Source organism: Diadema antillarum, unplaced genomic scaffold (assembly GCF_040938485.1).
Source record: "Diadema antillarum isolate AM-2024a unplaced genomic scaffold, OU_Dant_1.0 scf00000129, whole genome shotgun sequence".
NCBI lineage: Eukaryota > Metazoa > Echinodermata > Echinoidea > Diadematoida > Diadematidae > Diadema > Diadema antillarum.
The window spans coordinates 1428166-1448714 of record NW_027271018.1 but is presented as its reverse complement, the minus strand read 5'-3'; the positions used below and the strand labels follow the sequence as shown (position 1 = coordinate 1448714).

General features: G+C 39.6%; 1 protein-coding gene across 1 annotated transcript; it reads left to right on the top strand.

Moving 5' to 3' along the window:
- Nucleotide 1: 1 nt before the first annotated feature.
- On the top strand, nt 2–20311 carry LOC139720579 (uncharacterized). Its single transcript, XM_071631927.1, has 10 exons — nt 2–135; nt 3007–3231; nt 3915–4077; nt 5476–5545; nt 6589–6956; nt 7968–8168; nt 9695–9798; nt 10325–10509; nt 12029–12153; nt 20030–20311. Exons 2-10 carry the CDS (start codon nt 3095–3097, stop codon nt 20309–20311), a joined length of 1635 nt encoding a protein of 544 aa, XP_071488028.1. The 5' UTR covers nt 2–135; nt 3007–3094.
- The last annotated feature ends 238 nt before the right edge of the window (nt 20312–20549 follow it).

Sequence of the window (20549 nt, the reverse complement as noted above, 5' to 3'; positions counted from 1 at the left end):
TCCCACCCGTTTGTGAGCAAGCTGGGAGCCTGCTCACTCGGACAGGAACTCCGTTAATTTTCATAAAGCATTATCGGCCGTTCTCAAAATGTAGTCATCACCGCAGAATCCACATTGATTGATCATACTGATTTGGTGAGTTTGGTGATGAAATACATAAAGTATTGAATATTTTAGCTTAAAAAATTAAGAAATAAAGAATTCATGCCGGATCCATCTGATGAATATTCTGATCATGCTGACATGCAAGCATTTTTTTTTGTTGTTGTTGTTGTTGAATGTTCACATGGGGCTTTATTCGTTCCACACTGACGTAGATTTAACAACAGTCCAGACTCTATTAAGTGTGACTCAATCATTGAAGAAGTGGTCGACTCAAAATGCACAGACACTTGTTGACAGCTTTGTTGACTGAGCCACTGCACTGGAGTGTTGCCAGCGTTGGATTGGCTGTCATATTGACTGTCATTTGTTATGTTATTAAAGGGGAAGGCTAGTAACTGATCAGTGGGAATCAGTGGAAATGCTGGGAGATGATTGTTCCAATCCTTATGGAATTCATTCAAGAGTTCATTGTATATCTATTGTGTGAAAATGATTTGCTTCAGAATGGTCTCGTATTCAACTTTCAAGTAATGTGCAGTTTAATGCTTCCAGGTGAGCGTCCCTGGTCAGTGACGGAGCATTAATCTGCACATTACTTGAATATGAGACTGTTCTGAAGCAAATCATTTTCACACAACAATAGATATACCGTGAACTCTTGAATGAATCCCATAAGGATTGGAACAATCATCTCCCAGCATTTCCACTGATTCCCACTGATCAGTTACTAGCCTTCCCCTTTAATGTAGCTAGATTGTTTAGGCCTATAGTATTACTATTAGCCAATTCAAGAAAGACCAAAGAGAAAGATCTAATGTTAGCAGATTCTACTTCAATGAGTATGGTTGAGTGTCTAAACTCTAACGTTAAATGCAAACATTGACACCGGCCTAACATGGTTAGTAGACCTAACGTTTTTCTATCACTAGCCTGACTAACGGTTTGTTACTGTTAGGCTTTAGAAGAAAATTCACACAATTTGCCTGAAATTTTAGTCGCACGTTGATAAAAATAGCCCAATTATTCACAAGCGCGCGAATGCGATATGAGCTACAGGGGTGGTACAGTATGGTTGGGTATCCAACACATCGACACCCTAATGTTTTTCTATCAATAGATAGGCCTACTTAAAATATCTCACAATTTGCCTGAAATTTTACTCACATGTGAAGAAAATACTCTGAATTCACAAGCGTGCATTGAAATTGCTATTTGCGGTCGCAGTACACGCTCTAAAGATAACTGCTTCGAACGCGCGCGTGGGTTGTTGTTTTGGATTAGGGTAAGGGCACCAGTATTCGGTCACTTATCAGTAGTCACCAGCCAGTAAGTTCAACTGTCACAACACATGCAAATCACATCATATTTCACATACTTGCACACTCATTCACAACAGGAAACTCCCATAGCCCCCTCCAAAAATCCATCCAAAATCCCAAATTTTACCGTCAAAAGTGCAGAATTGGCGCTACTTTCCAAAAGCGCGTGCTGATAAGGCCCAGTTTTAAGAGTACGGGTCACCGAAAAAGCGCTAAAAATCGAGAAATACGCCGTTCTCTCGCGGGATTTTTTGCTTATCGCAAGCTTCAAATGTAATGGTATCCTCAAAAACGCAAAAGAAAAACAAAATTTCCGTACGTGCCGATACAGTGTCTCAATGTACAAGGGTTGAATGCAAGTGCTGAGGCCCCAGTATTCGGTCACCAACAGTCGCCGCAACGTCCCCGATGCAATTTTGCGCCAACAAGGTAGCACGCGCGCGCATTTTTCAGCTGCCTTGGAACACACATTGACTTTGAACGCGCACATCGCGTGACCGAATACTGGTTGCGGTGACCGTATTCTGGGGCCTTTTCAAGGTGAAATATTTTGGGATTTTGTGCAATTCTGTGAGATATTTAACAAAATGAAAGTTGAGATTAAAGAAATTTGATATATTTCACATACATTGCTGTAGATATGATGTATGTATTATTTTAGTTTGAAAAATATTGCAAAAAAGCTTAAGTGACCAAATACTGTGGATGTTACCCTATCTATTTTAAAACCAACACCCCTACCCTCTATTGACAATACATGTGAAATGCACATAATGCTTTTCCTATGTGCCATTTATAATCTACAATATTATTGTTTTGTTGTTGATCTTGTTTATTATCGTTTTTTCAGTAGAAAATACTTTGACATCAAATCCCCAGTGAAAAATGCAAAACCACTGCGCGTGGTCTCATGCATGAAAGTTGTTCTTTACACGCAATGCGATAAATAGAGGGGTGTCGGTTTCAATGTACAGTGTCAATGTGTTGGACACCTACTAGTCTATGTATACACTGTAGAGGGTCTACTACACGTTCAAAGAAAACAGCTTCAAACGCATGGCCGTGGGGTGTTATTTTGACGCAGTCGGTTGCGCCATACTTTGAAATCGATACCCCTACCCTCTATTGCCAATATGTGTGAAGTGCACATGATGCTATACCAATGTGTAGAAGCTCTATTCATAATATATGGTATCATTGTTTTGCTGTTGCTATTCTTTATTATCGTTTTCTTCTTTTATAGTAATATTTGGATATATTTAAATCCCTAGTGAAGAATAAAAAAACCACTACAGGTACATACTGTCTGTAGTCTCTCATGCATGCATTTTCGTTCTTTACGCGCAATGCTATAAATAAAGGGGTGTCGGTTTCAATGTACAGCGACGGCATGTTGGACACCTACCATACTTCTATTAACCCTACCTAGATTCTGGTGTTTCTATTCTAATTTCAGCAGGTAAGAAATATAGAATCATGAGTCTTTATAATAAGAGATGACACTCTGACCAGAGGCCACTCTGGAACAGTGTTTTACACCTATCCCAGTTTTGCAATATATTGTTTGTCTTACTCTCAACAGATGAATCAAGTCCAAACCAGTCTTCCCTGAGGATTCATCGTCTCCAATATTGCTGTCAAGTCATTGATTGAAAAGGAAGAGCCCAGACATGTCGCGGGCCACAGTATCAAAGTCGCGTTCAGACAAATCCAAGGATAAGGACAAAGACAGGGGAGGGAGTACGTCTGTGCCAGTGCCACCAGTAAACTCTGATGTCATACCGGGCAGATTCACAGAAAATGATTGGTAAACATGATACTTTCTTCTCTGGGCTGTCTCATTTTTGTTTTGTCTTAGTTTTGGATTTTTGTTTTGTTTTGTTTTGTTTTGAGTGTATGTTTTATGTCTTTTATGTGTGCAGTTTGTTTTTATTGGGGAGGGGGGGGGGGGGGGGGTAAAGGGATTAATTTTTTTGCTATCCAAAAAGCAAATCATGTAATTATTTCAGTTTTTCTTCTCAATGTACAATATGTACATGTGTAATATCGTTTAAATAGGTTTGTGTGCTTTGCTGGTGCAATGCTGATTTTTTTTTTTTGCGTGGATGTTGTGTACTACTTCTACTTATTGAATCACTGTCAAGTGTTCATTACACTTCTGAATCTCTTTCTTTCCTTTTTTCTTTCTTTTTTGTTGTACTACTAGTGAGAATTAAACAAAAAAAAGAAAACTTAACAGCAAGAAACACATTTTTAGTCATGACATGACATTTGAAGCCTATGATCCTTGAGTTTAAAGTATGTCATAAACTTGTTTTGTTATGTGTCTTTCTTTTGTTTTTGTTATTGTTTTTAAATAGCAGAGAAGGGAACCATGTGAGTTTTGCAGCAAATGAGTGTTATCTTGTTTTGTCTGGTTTTGTCCAGCTTGGATAAACATAAATGATATCTGCAAACATATCACAAGTGGCTTGATTTTGATTGATACAGGAATTTCATGCTGGACAAGGAAGATGGAGAGGACTTCATTGTAGACATTGTTGGCAATATTGTCGATTCAGCCTTGAACGTCATTTACAACAACTACATCGAGAAACAGCTCTACCCTTACACAGTCACTCAGGCAAGGGATGCCATTCTGCAAATCATTGAGGTGAGTATCACTAGAACTTAACTATCCTTTGTATTGCCACATGATTTGAAGGATTTACAGCTTCATTCATTGCAAGCTGCAGGCAAAAGCAAACCAATAAGGTAGTGCATTGTTTAAAAAATTGTTGCATCACTTGATACACAATGATTCGTCTATATTGTGCCCTTTTAGATAGTACTTACCCTCCAAAATTTAAAGGACAAGTTCACCTTCATAAACATAAGGATTGAGAAAATGCAACAATATTAGTAGAACACATCAGTGAAAGTTTGAGGAAAATTGGACAATCGATGCAAAAGTTATGAATTTTTTAAATTTTTGTGTTGGAACCGCTGGATGAGGAGACTACTACAGCTTGTGAGTCATATGCGTACAACAGTATAAAGAAAATGTAAAAGAAAATTCAACATGTTTTCACTTTTTTCGCATAATAAAAGAGCACTTGACTTGCCTCTTTCTAAAGGCAGGGGGAATAATATTACCCATAACATTTGTCGGTAACGAGTCAGGGGAATGTGAACTTTTTTCAAAAGATGGAATTTTGTGAAATTCTCTTTATATTTTCCTTATATCGTTGTACGCAAGTTATTCATACACTGCAGTAGTCTTCTCATCCAGCGGGTACTGCACAAAAACTTCAAAAATTCATAACTTTTGAACGGATTGTCTGATTTTCCTCAAACTTTAAATGATGTGTTCTACTAATATTGCTACATTCTCTCAATCCTTATGTTTATGAAGGTGAACTTGTCCTTTAAAAAAAGAAAGAAAGAAAGAAGAAGAAACACAATGCACACCATGTTTTATACATCCTTTTCAACAATGGATAACTGATAAGAATAATAATGAATTAAAAGGCTTCCCTATCCATTATGAATTCTAGGGGAAAGATTACTTTTTGCCCTTGTCTGTTCGTGATATGAATGCTAGATTTTCTATGTCATCAAAGAAATTAGATGCATTTCAGTACAAAATATGATATCATGCTGATTTTTTTTTTTGACAAAATGTTTCTTACATTTTAACAGAAAGGTCAGACACTCTGCAGATGATTTTTTTTATTTCTGAAATATCCATGTTACAGTAATAAAGGGCAGAAATTTCTCCAGATTGCGCATTAATTTAGGAGAGCTATAAGGGAGGCCACACTTGATAGCAAACAACATCCTTAATACCCTATTGCAAACACATGCCACTAAGGGAATCACTTCCCTCGGCTTGCTGCTGGACTTGAATGATTCAGTCGTGCTTGTGATGAATGATTTGAGCATGCTTGTGAGGAAATTAGTTTTCTGTTTGTTTGTTTTTTCAGTATCATTGGATAATGTTAATCATACAGCAAGAGCCAACTGAATGATTTTGTTGTTGTGTTTTGAATTTGTCTATTATGTGATATAGTGGAGGTTCCTGGCACGAGATGAAGGAGAGGTGTCTCCAGAGAAGGATTCTACATGGCTTGAGGAAGATGGTATGAGATTCAATTCATTTCTTCATCTATACCATTAAAGGGGATGGCTAGTAACTGATCAGTGGGAATCAGTGGGAATCAGTGGGAATGCTGGGGGATGATTGCTCCAATCCTTGTGGGATTCATTTAAGAGTATTGTATATCTATTGTTGTGTGAAAATGATTTGCTTCAGAATGGTCTCATATTCGAGTAATGTGCAGTTTAATGTTTCCAGTTCAGCATGCCTGTACAGTGACAGGGCTATCGTTCATGGCCCGTTAACGATCGCCCCGCACTGTACAGGCATGCTAACCTGGAAACATTAAACTGCACATTACTCGAATATGAGACCATTCTGAAGCAAATCATTTTCACACAACAATAGATATATAATAGTACTCTTAAATGAATCCCACGAGGATTGGAATAATCATCCCCCTGCATTCCCACTGATTCCCACTGATCAGTTACTAGCCATCCCCCTTGTAGCCCCTTATAACCACTTCTGATGCGAGCAGCTGCCTAAATTAGTATAATTGCTCTCCTTTAAACATACAAGTTGAAAACTTGTTATAGTAAAATTACTGCATCCACCTTGTAGTCTTGTGACAGAATGGATGCTCAGCAATGATACCTGCACATGTTGTAAAAGCTCATTGGATCACATGTTTTCACAGGCATCAGACACTTAAAAAGCTTTGAAAAGTGTCTTTGCATACCACCTATAGTTGTCTAATAGGCATGTTATTACTGACTGCAGCAGGATAGGAATTTCCGAACAATTTTCAGAACCTATGTTGATCTGTTAAGCAGTTGTAAATGACAAGAGAATTTTATAATTGCATGCAATTTTCTTAAGCTCTGGAGGACGTCTTTCCTACCATATTTGACATACTTGGGTCCTTTCAGAAATTATTTTGAAATATTGAATAAATTATTGCGTACCACTCCAATTGATTAATGCTTGGTAAATGGAATGTTCACTCCATTCAAGGGAAAAATATATTGCTAATTATGAACTTATTTTTGCATTGTCGCATTTCACCAATCTTTGTGTTTCCAGAACCAATGCCCTGTGTGCCTGATGCGTGGGCCCAGGGATCCGTACCACAGCAGGACAGACCCCTTCCCTCACCACCACTCTCCGAACCGGCAACAGACATCACCGAAGTCAGCACCATCCCTCACCCCGCCATTCTGGAGGACGTTGTGTGTGCATCCCATGCCGACATCGAGCCAATAGAGGAGCACGTTGCCGATGACGGAGCTGCAGAAGGTGCAATGGCCGAGGAGGCAGAAGATGCACCAGCAGACAGGGAAGGGGAGGAGAAGGAGGCAGAGCAGGCCGAGATGATCGATCCATCTGAAAGGTTGGCCGCTGCTCCTGAGGATGATCAGGTTGAGGCCAAAGGAGAGGAGGTTGCCGCGGATGTTATTGTTGAGAAGGAGGAAAAGGTACAGCCACATACTGACACAGATCATGTTTGCATAATCTGTTGATACTACAATTTTTCATAATTCTCCTTTGTCTGTCTGTTTGTTTGTATTTTAAATGTCATCTACCTGCTAACAATGAAAACAAACCTCCACCCAGGGAGGTGTTAGTATAGAGAAGAAGAAACAAGAATCTCTCCTATGTACCCATGCTCCTCACTGCTTAGGAGTTATGCGCTCCATCACAGGTGTTGATTAATTGCTCAGACAAAAGACAGCACATCTGTTTAAGTATGCATCACTCCTCCATCACAACAACTGAAATCCAATGAGCAGTTGTTCACTGTCCCTCGTGATAATTTTGGTAGCAATTATTTAGTGTGCAGCGAACAGACACATGAATAAAAATCAGTAAAATAAAAAAAACATACTTCTTTAATGTGTAAAATGCTACTAAACGTGCAGAAACATGCAGTAGCCAAATGGGATTTTCACCATTTCCCCTGGAATACAGCCGAAAAATTGTTCAATCAAGAACCTCTTCTTTGGGCTCTATATCCAAACTCTATGGAAGAGCGGCGTGGAGTATGAAACAGCAAAGCCAGCAAAATGCTAGGCATTCAATTCTCATGCTTGAGAACCTACACATAAATTTGCACACATTGCGAAGAGATTCTACTCCTTCTCTGAACACCCCCTGCTTCACCCTTGTCAAAAGTATGATATATATATGAGACCCAGTTCAGACACAGTCTGTCATTTAGGATTTCTATATTGATGAGTTACAATGAGTCTGCCTTCTGTCTGTTTGGCCCATCATTGTAGAGTGTAGCCCCGTTACTAGGGCAGGACTCGCAGAGGGTGCTTTGCTAGTTTTATCCTATGCATTTCGGTAAACACATTTTCAGTGAGCAATGGTGAAGTGAGATAGTTGCTTAACACAATGAAATGCTATACACAACTGACTTCTTGGTATCTTTCAACGTCTGTTTACAATAGGAGACTAAGCGCCAGGTCAAGCCCCACAGGCCCAAGTTCAAGCCCCACAAGGGGCGTGTGCGCTCAGCGGGCCTCAGGGACATGCACAAAACCCTGGAAGAGACAGAGCGGGAACTGCTGGAGGCGGAGAGAAAAGCCAAGGAGCCCAAGCCTGTCGTCAAGGACTCCATTCTTGATCATATGCCGTCATCATGCCACTCAATACTCAAGGTATAGTTGGCAGTATTCAAATCACTGTGTTAGGTCTTATTGAGTAAGTATTGTCATTGCGATTGTAGCTGCATTGAATATCTCAATATTTAGTTCAGTTCAGTTCAGTTTGTTTTATTTTAGCACAGGACCTGCTTCGCCCAAAAGCTGTTCTTCAGCTGGTCCGTGTAGTTAAACCAAAAAAAATAGATAGATAGATTTAAAAAAAATACATTGCATTTCATTTATTAAAGGCATAATTTACCATTTGCAGAAGAAACAAACACCCAGCATTAGTGCTTTAAAATATGAGTTAGGGATAGAAACAACCACTGTAAAAATTTGGATCCATATAATCGATGTGAAGTATTGTTAAATACACGAAATATGAACAATAGTTACAATAAAAACGTTTCCAGACTAAACCATCTACAGTTACGGTTTAATGAGAAAAATAATGATATCTCCTTATATTTTAGGGTTTGTTGCAAAAATTTTATATGGTAGGATATGTTGTGATACAACAGACCTACACATATGCATCAAATGTAATGTCTTGAACAGTTTTTAAATCACTGCTCCCAAAGGTAAACATGACCTTTAAGTTTCCACACAAATCATACATCAATAAATGCGAGAGCATTAAACAGGAACAACAGAAATTAGATAATTGAAAATCATGCCAAAACAAAAGATATGCTAAATTGATAAGTAACCAAAAATACTTAAAGGGATCTACCCACCCCTGTTCATTCATAACAAAATACTGAATCCTTCTTTATATATCTGCATTTTTTTTTTCATCATCAGATATACATAATCAGCAAGAAATTATGTACTTTTTGGCCTTTTCCCCGGTATTTCCAAGCATGTGTCAACATAGTACTCTCAAAGTTCACTTATTCCAAAAAATACCTTTGAATTCTGGTACGTCATAACATGTCTAATTTGCCAGGCATATCTGGAGCACTGTGAAATGTTGTGTTAAAAATGGAAAGGATGAGAAAAAAATTGCTATTTATGAGAACATATATGTACTCACTTGGTAAAGTTGTTACTTATGCTTTTTGTTCATGTAATTCTGGTGACTTAACTATGTTTGTTAACCTGTTGAAGACTAGTCCCGAGTATACTCGGGCTCATGTCGTCGGGAAATATGTGTTATAGCAAAATCAGCTCGCCTTCAAGAGGTTAATGGGTGGTGCATATTACAAGTTGTAGGATTTGCAGACCACACAGTGTGTCTCTTCAGTGCCCATGATTTGATTTGTACAGGAGGATTGTTACAGAGTGTATGCAGAGAAAAAAAAAATGCCAAAACAAAAACAGTTATGTGTAACTCTGCCTGGTATAGATTTCGGTATGATTCCACTTTATAACATGCTATACTCGTCTCATTCTCAAGAAACAAGTGACAAGTGACAGCTTCATCACTTTATGTAGCGAACAGTATTGGCCAACTTGTGCCTCGATCAGATAACAAGGGACAGGGTGTGCTTGTTTTTATATTATTTGTTAGAGGATAACCAATAGTTATTATCTTACAGGTTCAAGCTGGCAGACCTCCCGGCAGCAAAGATGTGAGCTATGATGAAAGAGGGAATGTCATCTCGGTTATAAAACTCGACCCAGAGAAGCTGCCTGCGCACAGGTAAAATTTTCTATGTAGTAGTGCAAAGCTATCAAAATCTTCTAATAAAAGTGCTACTAAAAGCATCTTTCAGATGGTGCTAAAATTCTTGTAGCATAGGAATAGTGTTGTTTATTAGTTAAAGTCCAACAGTAGAAAGTAATTGTTTGAAAAGGTACAGAATATTATTAACTCATTTGTAGCTCAAATATGCAATCTAATAAAAATATGACATTAGTAAAGCATACGTATAATCAAAATTCTAAATGAAATGCTGTAATGCAATGTGGAGTACCATATTTTTTTTATTTTATCATCACAGCATTATTTGTTGAGTTACTTGTTGTAGAAGACAGCACCGGGTAATAGATGGAATTTTCTGAATATTCAGTACTGATGTACATATGTAGAACTGTGTTCTAAGCTCAAGTCCTATCCTCACAAATGTCTAGAAACATTCTACTGGAGTAAATTATTCGCCTAGCCAATTCCACTCTCTGATAATTAGATGCCTTTGTTTGCTTATGTTGCATTCGTCTTGCCCCAGGGTGCGGACGCAGTTTGCCATAGTGGACCCGGCTGTCGAGGCAGCCCACGCCCGCCTAGTGGCCATGAGGACCGGACGCTACATCTCACAGCAGAAGGCGGCGATGGCCAGGCAGCAGGCAGAGGTCAGGGCAATGACCAAGAGCCACCACGGGGCCCACACGGCTGATACCACCAACAAAAATGGTAGGGGGATTATTCTGACATGGTAGAGGTGGTAACCCTAAAGGGAATGTACAGTACTGGTTGAGGTGGGGATTCATGTTTTGAACATTCCTAAGTGAGAGAATGAGAAACCTCTTGTGAGATATGAATGAACATGTAATTTAAGAAGGATTCAACATTTATTTGATGAAATTTGGCTGAGATATCAGAAAAAAGTGATAATAATAAAAGGCGACAGGCCACGCCTTTTATTACGATCTCTTTATTTCACCTTGTTTTTGGATATCTCAGCCATTTCAAAACTGATTTTTGTCAAATAAACTTTTGACACCCCTAAGAATTGCATGCTCTTTGACATCTCATAGAGTGGTTTCTGCATATTTCACAAAACGTTAAAAGCTAAATCCTCACCTCAACGGGAACTGTACACACCCTTTAACCCCACGGCACAGTACTTGATCAAACTGGTCCTACGACTAGAGGGGCAAGCCAGGCCATACGACCAGTCGCACGACTCGACACTGCACACTATACAACCAGATTACACAGCTAGGCTTACAACCGTTCTGGCTTCAGTACAAAATTCCAAAGGGTGTAGAAGCGCACGCAGTGCACACTGCATGCACTTGCATTATAATGTATTTTGATTGACTGTTGAAAGCCCACAACCGGTTGTAAAAATTTGACATGTCAAATCTCTACGACTGGTACTAAGACCCAGTCGCACGACTGGAAATTGGCAAGGCTGGTGATGTCACACTTCCGGTCATAAGGTCGTATGACCAGTAAATCATGGCAAAGTCATGTAATGTGCGGTGGGGTTTACTATAAGAATGTCTTCGCATATCAATTGGGGATAAAAAATCAGCTGAAGCTGCCGTCTAGGTTAATGAAGAATTTTCATTTTCATTTCTTGGAACATTTTCAGTGGAAGGTGACTTGTAAATAGTGAGTGGGCCATAATCACCAGATGTGGGTTGTGGGTTTCTCCACAAGTTTGGATATCAGTTTCATTGTTTCATTGTCTTCCTGTTGTAATAGCATTTTGTTTACATTTGTTCTTATTCTGTTTTATTCAGCAAATCTGTATACAGTTCCTTTCAACCCTAAGTCATTAATATTGTTTTTTTTCTTTTTTGCAATGTGCATTCAGTTAGAGTTTGCTCTTCTTTCTCATCGTGTCTTTATTATTACCACACAGCTTAACTGTGGTGTATCTTCTTTTTGTCTTTAATAATACACTTGTATCTACATTGGAATAATAACTATGAGATATGAAGATTGAATATATTGATTACGTGTGGCTTATTAGGATGCACTAAAGTGTAATTTTTCTTTCGTTCACATTATCATTTGATCTGAACACAATTGTGGCAATTCCTGCTATAGGTAGTATGTGGCATGCGAAATGTAGCTATTTTTAGGAGACTAATGCCATTGGTGCCAGTACTGTACTTTCCATTCCTATTACAAATACAATTTTAGCCCACTTTGTCATGTATTGTTTGTGCATTTGTATATGTGTGTGTGTGTGTGCCAGGTCTGCGTACAGTGAAGCCTGCCACCAGTGTAAATACCCTGGCCAGCAGCCACCACACACAGGGTTCAAGGAGGTTACAGCAGTCCACTCTTCCCGGCGGCGTCTCCCCACTTCCACCCCCACTGGTGAGCACCGAGTTGAAAAACTCACCCTTATATCGTCGCCGGGGTGACAAGATCTTGTATCTGCAATTTTGGTGAAAATGATGTTTTTGGATTAATGGTCAAATAATGGGTTAAGTGATGTCCTGTCCAAATCCCAACTGTCTTACTCAAAAAATGAAGCCACCATAGCATGTCAAAGGAAAGGCTATCCCATTCGCCACAGTGCTCCGGCTGCCATGTTTTTTGGCTTTCCTGAACATTTGACATTTTGTAGATACGAGGTCTTGTCGTCCCAGCAACAATATGCTACCCTCTACTCATTCAAAAATCTATTTAATTTACATGTGCAAACAGGGATTTCACATCGAAGTGGGCAAAATAAGTTTTGTCTGCCTCGATTGAAACATAAAGTTGAAAGGTTGCAGTCTTCTTTGTATTTACTTCCAGTTGGTATTACAATGTATTTTCTGTCAATATTTCAGATTCTCTCTCCCAGGCATGCATGACAAAATGTATGTTATGTACACTGAATTCATATATTTGTACATGTCAAGATTTTCCCAATGATCTTGGACTGAAGACATGGGGATGTTTAGGGTTTATGTATATTTCAGATGATTTGCTTCCTCTTTACATTCTCTACATTGACATGATGAACTTTTGTCAATACTTTTCATTATCATCATCATGAACAGATAAATCAGAGTTTTATTCCCTGCTATGAACCATCAATCTTGTGGGCATGTGTTACTCTTGAAAGCAAGAGATTATTATGCAGAGGGGTAAAGATATTGGGTATGAGTTTTCTTCAATTTGTCTCCTATGTACAAATGAAATTTGTAAGATCGCAACTACTGATCTACATAATTTAGCAAAATAGCGTTACTCTTACATGCCATGTCTATGACTAGATACATAGTAATTTAGATGGGCATTGGTGTACAAATGGTACAAGGGAAATGAGGCCAGAGATAATTCTGCGAGTTTCCATGATTCCGCGGTCGGAAATGGTTCACATGACCATATGGGGAAACACACATACACATTGAGAGAAGTTCACACACCTGCACACATACACAAAAAAACAAAAACAAAAAACTATATATAAAAAAAGCTGTGCATTTCCTGCTCACAAGCAGTGGTGCTAAAGGGGAAAGAGAGGGAGCGGGATAAATCATAAACTGCTCTCAAAACGTGCTCTTCTTTCCTTTATCTGCACAGTTTATTTTTCAGTTAATTCCTATTTATCAATAAAAACAAGACCTCTTAAGGCAAGGTCATAGGTGATTGGCCAGTTAGAAGATTTACCATGTCCTAGAAACATAAAAAAATAAAAATGAATGATAAAACTAAAAGGATATTAAGAAAAAAAGATTAACATACCTCCACCATGCAGTGCCACTGCGGTGACACATTTCTGAGTTGTCAGTTTGTTTTGCTGGATTTTGTTGTTGTTGTTGTTGAGACTGACTGTAAGTACATTTATTATACAAGAAGCTCTGAAAGCAAATCCCTTAACAGGGGGGGGGGTGGAAATAGCAATTTACCTGTTTGATATTAGAGTAGATGTATTGCAAGTAAGAGCTCTGAAAATAAACAATATTTGCTCCTATCGGAAAAAGACCAAATTTAGTGAAGGACACAGAACAATAGCCTGAACCATGAAAATGACACGCTTCCTAGTAATAAGTCATTTTCATTACCTGTTTTTGTGTAGCATCAAATATCAATCACAAGTTTAGATTGCCACCTGTTAATACCCCCGACCCCCCCCCCCCCCCCCCCCCCCAAAGAAATAGGCCCCATTTCCCATTTTCTGAGTGGGTACTCTTCCAGTTAAATTCATTTTTATGAATAAAGTCATGAAATGAAAGGCATTTTTTTTTGGGGGGGGGGGAGGGGGTTCATATACTGTTTATGTCTCTAAACTTGAATGCTTTTCACTACTACAAGGGGACTTGATTCAAGACGCTCAGTGACTTTCTAACTGAAATGTGAGGAGATTTCACCAGTTTCTGGAGAGTTCCATTGCAGCTTACTCTAAGCACGTGATCAACACATTGATTTATATGTCTGCTGAACTTTGGCCCAGTGGTGATTGAACAGCTGAGACACAGCTGTGGCAGAATGCGATAATAGCACCGGCGCTATAAACAGGCGTTACATCACCATTCCCTTTTTTTTCCCCCAGTATGAAAAACATGAACTTCAGGCTTTACGTTTTTACACGGATTTCCACCGTTTGCAGCAGGCTGCATCCTGGAGTTGAAATATGCCTTTCAGCTCCGGTAGTACGGTACTTCCTCTCCTTGCCCAATCTAAGAAAATGTGTTATCAGATTTAGCTCGGGACATCCTCTTCAAGGAAAGATAAGATGGAAAGGAAAAAGTAATGAAAGGAAATCTTGCTACCTTGCATCGTGTGTAGTGTATGTTATGTATGTTTAGTAAAGTTGTATCATATAGCTGTTTGTCTGCAAAAATTGTACATGACCGGTAATGTAATATATAGGTAGTATGTTAGGCATGAAAGCAAACAACAACTCACAAACAGTAAATTTATCACAAAAAACAGAGAAGCATGGGATTCTTAAACCCCAGGTGGAGAAAGACGATAGGACTTATCCGTGAATGTCCTCTAAAATAAGATGTTAATAGATATTCACTGATCTTCCTTTATGGCAGCTGTAAAGAAATTGCATTTATTTTTCTGAATGCACAACTGGTGCAAGAGACTTAAAGACATAATTTACCATTTGCAGATGAAACAAAAACCCAGCTTTAGTGTTTCAAAATAGTTCTAAAATGTGAGTTAGGGATAGAAACGACCGATGTAAAATCTTTAATCAGTATAATCAACATTGAGTTTTGTTGAATATATACAAAATGTGAATAGTAGGTATGATACAATTGTTTCTAGATAAACCATCTACAGTTATTGTTTATGGAGAAAAATAGTGATATCTTCTTAAATTTTAGGCTTTATTGCAAAATGTTTATATGGTAGGATGTTTTGTGATACAACTGACCTACACATACGCATCAAATGTGATAACTCAAACATTTTTAAAATCACTGCTCCCAGTGGTAAACAATACCTTTAAGTGTAAATGGTAAGGATGTTGGATAGTAGGCGGGGCCACTTTTTGAACACTAACATGTTTTCTTCATTCCTGTTTGTAATATAAACACAGTGTACACCACACTCCACTCTCCATAACCAAATTTGGTCATGTAGCTGGTACAATCACCCAATAATGTGGAAGAGGTATTGAACATCACAGAATGTTGGCACGGTAACATTGGAATGATAATGAAACCGCGACAACAAATAAATCTTGAGATTGTCGGCGTGTGAGCCGGTACTGCCGACCGCGGCCGAGGTGTAAAATCTTTAACGGTTTCCTGCACCCTGGTTTCGTCCCATCGCCTGTTCTTCCTGTGCCATGAAGTTCAGTTTGCAGCCCAGTACTTCTTATCACAACCATACTAATTGAAGATCTCCACCCTTTGTAGCCAGGAGCAATACATGTTGTGCAAGAGATGGTCGTTAAATCAATGAGATGGTTGCATCATGTATCACAGGGCTATAGAGTACCGAGGTGTGATGTCATAGCCATTCATCGCTGTGGAAACTGAGTCTAAACAACCTCACATGGCCCAAGTGTTTGTGTAATCACCTGGTTCCAACTCAAGCTATAACAAAAGACTGTGATGTCATCACTTCTGTACTTTTTAAATGTTCGCCTTTGCTTCTGCCCCCCCCCCCCCCCCCCCACACACACACACATACAGGAAGATAGAGTGGCCATACATATACTTTCCCATCTTGCTTCTAGTTTGTGAATGAAAAACTTAAGTTTCTCTCAAATTCCATAGACTTTTGAATGAGATCACCATTAATCATATCGGTCCAAACAAGGTGTTTCATATTCTTTGTTTTGTTTGGGTTTTTTTTGTTGTGTGTGTGTGTGTGTGTTTGTGTGTTTATGAATATATCTCATGCTTATACATGTGATCACGACCTAAAATGGAACATTGTGAGATTAAAGAACTTGCCTTTTAAAGAACATTCAGCTGTGCATGTTTCAAACCTCCACCCCATGCAAACTCTCACTTCCTCTGCAGTTAAGGAAACCATAAGAAAGAATGTTTTTCAAAGCCTTGCTTGTCTTCACAAGATTAAAAAAAAAAAAGAAATGGTTCATATGCCATCCGAGTCGAAAGGACACAAGATGCCATACAAGATTTGTATTAAGATTTTCAACAACAACAGCAACAACAAAAACAGTAACTCCCCAATTGATATGGTTTCTTCTTCATAACAATTCACTGGCATTTTCAACAATCAGCAATCCAGGGCAGAGTCTTCCAGCTTTGTACTACAGTACCAAGCACTTCACTCGATCTGTTATGTATCAAAACTTCTTATCCACCCACAGCTGCAAGATTTATCTTACCCGACAGTTGTGTAACCGACGATCGTATTGACAGAGGTTTAGTGTTCAAGTTATGTTATTCATGAACGTAAAGAAGGCCTAAAGCGTGAATGACTGTGCTCTGTTTACATCCGTGTTCTAAATCCTGCGTGATTATGGGGCAGGACACGCAGATGTTGTCCTTTAATGTGTCTTGCCGTGATCCCTTTGATGAATCAGCCATGTGCATCCTGGTTTGGTAGCAATGGGGTTTGACGGGTGAAGTTGCCAATCACAGTCACTTTTCAACGTGTGGCAAATCAGAGCCCAACGTACATCTGCTCAGAGCGGGAGGGAACTTGAATAGTTTGTGATGTTTGTCCCATCTGCCACCTCAAATGGATGGAAAAGGGAGGCGTGTGTTCCTAGAGGCAACAGTCACTGTTGCTAAGGCCCTGCAAGTCCCTCCAGATCACAAACCTGTTGATTGCTTTTTATAATGGAATACACAGGCGGAATTTGTTCGATCAGATCTTTAGTGCCATCCTGTTTTTGCAGTCAGACAAAGTGATTACATCCCCTGAATGTCCCATTAGTGATCCATGCATTAAGGCCTGTACTCAAGATAGCAACCTGCATTTAATGAACATTATTTATTATGGAATGAGGGAGTCTTTTGTAGAAGATGACCAGCCATCATAGAAGCTGACTGATTGTTCATACCTCCAAACAGTATCATGTATATCAGTGTGGCACAACTTTCCATGTGATACAATGTACTGTAAAACGAGGAATTTTCGCGTGCATTTTAATTTCGCGAATTTCGCGAGCGCCAAAATTCACGAAATTAAAATGCACACGAAAGCTTTTGTCTACACTACATACATTGAATGCCAGAAGCATTTCGCGAAAATTTCATGCCATGAAAAAGGCTGTCGGCTCCAATTCGCGAAAATTTCATGCCGCGAATATATCATGTTTTAGAGTATGTGCTCATTGTGTGATTAATGTCCAGGTTTCCAGATGTGTACATCAAATATGAAAAATTTAGTATTTCTGTGTGGAACTTACTGGGGAAACAACACAAATGAGGAAAGAGACTAATACGAAATCCAGGAAATATTTCATCAGTTGCCACCAAATCCATCCTTGGTGTGAGCTGATAACATTTGCAAATGCTGTTCTCCTAGTTAATGCCCTCTGCAGCTGAAATTGGGTTGAAATTTGGACTCTTGCACTAGCCAAGGACAGCCACTGCCATTCAGATGTACAGTAATGATGTTCTCATTCTATACTGTGAGTTGTATACAACAAGATTGTGTGTTGAATGTTTGGATATGTTTGAAGGCAAGCCACTACTAGTGCATCCCTGTTAAATGAAGTCTGAAGGGATGTGTTGGAGTCAGTGTACTTCAGATAGCCAGCTGGTCAGCTGATCATCTTTAGTGATATTTTTAATTTGTGCTGTTCAAGGACATCTCCCTGTTTACCCCCCCCCCCCCCCCCCCCACATGCTCTCCAAAGGACTACAACTATCAGCAGGCCTGAAAATATAGGATTCTGTGCAACTGTCTTCGAAGATCATTCCAGTCACTTCCACAGAGAGATACAATTTGAGCCATTTCTGGTAGTGTAGGAAACCTTCTCATATGGCACTATGTGCCCGCTTGATACTATTAATTTTGCTGACTATTGCTAGTCACCAGGGTCAAACCAAGAGGGTTCTGCATCATTGCCCTTTTTCCTTGTGTGGGTAGTTAGGTAGAGGAAATACTTACTGTCTACATATTCTATTGGTTCCAAGAGACAACTTGTCTATGTTTTCACATTCTTGTGTCCTTTTCAAAAGCAAGATGTCCTATCACCAACGCTTCTTCTCCATCCAAAGTGAATAAAATGGCAATTGAGCAGGGAGTTGCGCTTGATGTCGTTTGTTTTGGCATTGGCACACCAGAAAAATGGCAGCCAGTTAGAATGCTTAGTAAGGGGAATATTAGTTGGATACTCTGCAGATGCTGGTTGTATACCAGTGACTAGCTGGAGAACTGCTAGAGCCTAATTGCTGTGATGTGCAAGTAACCCTTTATGTCGAGAATACAAGATAGTTATCAATATTCTGGGGTGACTGTAGTTGGGGGGGGGGGGCAAATTTTCAGTAGCTTCAAGTGGCACCAAAGAAGTGGATGTTGCAGAAGTATTGCTCTTCTTATATGATCTTTTTCTGTGCATACCCCAACTTTTACATACACTAAGCAAATTAACCCTCACAAAAATGGACAGTCGGTCATTTGGATTTGCTGAATATTTGTTGTGGGCAGCAAAGGTACATTTGCAGGCTGAGGCAAATCTGAGGTGTCCAGGAATCTCTAAATCATTTTACGAGAAAAGATGTTAAACAGACCTTGTGGCCAGGCTACTTAGCAATGAAGAGAAGTTGGGTATGCAGGAGTTTTGATTGGAAACTGATGGGACACGGTTTGTTAACGCTTGTGGCCAGTGGCTGTGTTGGTCTCACTCTAGGGCTTGAACCAGGGACATCTAGCGCACAAAGCCAACAAACTGCTAACCTAACCAGTTTGACCTTGAGATTGTGTGTGTGTGCGTGTGTTTGTGTGTGTGTATGTGACTGGATGTTTCTTTGCTGAAAGTTTTTTCTTGATGGTAGCCTATCACCAGTGTAATGTTATCTGTGTACATGTATGTGGAGAGGGAAAGGCAGGTAGATAGGTAGATGGAAAGATAGATACAGTGTAGGTGTGTGTTTTCCTCATTTCAGTTTTTAATGGGTCCAGTGCAGACAAACCATGGGCAAAGTTGTGAAATCATCTGTTTTTCACTCTGCTCTCATCAGCATTCTCAGTGCAGTTAGTTTCTTGTGAGTGGGTGTCCTGCCAATGCAGTGAATATCTGTCAGGAAGCCAGCTGTGTTTTTCCCACGAAACATGATTAAATTATACAGACTTCAATATTCTGGCATTTGTCCTCGTCAATGTGCCCACTGCTGTGCTCTATAATGTATGTTTGTATTATTATTTAGACCAACTCCATTCTCGCGAGTTAATAATCACTGGACATCATCTTTGTCTTGCTAGCATAAGTTTGGTTAGATGCAAGTACTCTATACGTGAACACAGCTGGAAGCAACCAGAATAACAAACAAGCAAAAGAAAACAAAAGAAAAATGTAGTAGCCTTGGTTTTGTTTCACCAGATGCACTATGTTCATCTGAATTCTAGCTTTATGTCATAAAATAATCCTTGAAATGAGGTGTGAGTGGTTTAAAGATCAAAACTCTTTGGGGGCGAGTCAATTAGGATGTGGATGAAAAGCTGACTTTTTGTTTTGTTTCCATTCTTCTCTGTCAAAGCCACTTTGGCCACATGTCCTGTTACAGCATAAATGTACTTGTCCGTATTCTCAGTTATGTAACTCATCATCACCATCATTTTTCGTCTTTTCTCTCTTTAATCACCGCCCCAGATTGAGTCGATGGAGCTGTCACCGGGTGTGGTCGTCAAAGAGGGGAACCGCATCAAGCGAGGTCCCAAGCCCCAGGTCCGCTACCACGACTCCATCACCTCGGCCAAGCTCCGCTCCCTGAGGCCGGTCAACCAAGTGGACGTGCGGGAGGCCCAGCTGGCGGTCTCCGACATCATCAACACCAAGGGACCCCTGCTCCGCCCCTTACCCCTCAACGACCCCATCCCACCCATTGCGACCCGCCCCACCCCACCCGCCCAGAAGGCTGTAGAAACTGCATAGACGCTTGAATTCACAGGCACCGTGTTCTGTTTCTTCAATGAGCAGATGTGAGCACATTTGATGGAAAAAACCCTTTAGCATACGTGTGAACAATTGGTATGTTTGCAGCCAATGTGTGATACCAATTTCTTCATTCATTTTCGAATAAAAGGAAAGTTTGGGGTTTTGTTTTAGCTGGATAATGATGACATCTTTAATTATGTTGACATGGATTCTTTATTGAGACTTCCCTAAAGAT

Bases quoted from the DNA above. Each gene is read 5' to 3' on its own strand.
- LOC139720579 (XM_071631927.1), top strand. From the start codon at position 3,095: ATGTCGCGGGCCACAGTATCAAAGTCGCGTTCAGACAAATCCAAGGAT. The intron at 10,510-12,028 runs GTAGGGGGATTA...TGTGTGTGCCAG, and splicing joins TGATACCACCAACAAAAATG to GTCTGCGTACAGTGAAGCCT. The intron at 12,154-20,029 runs GTGAGCACCGAG...TCACCGCCCCAG, and splicing joins CCCCACTTCCACCCCCACTG to ATTGAGTCGATGGAGCTGTC.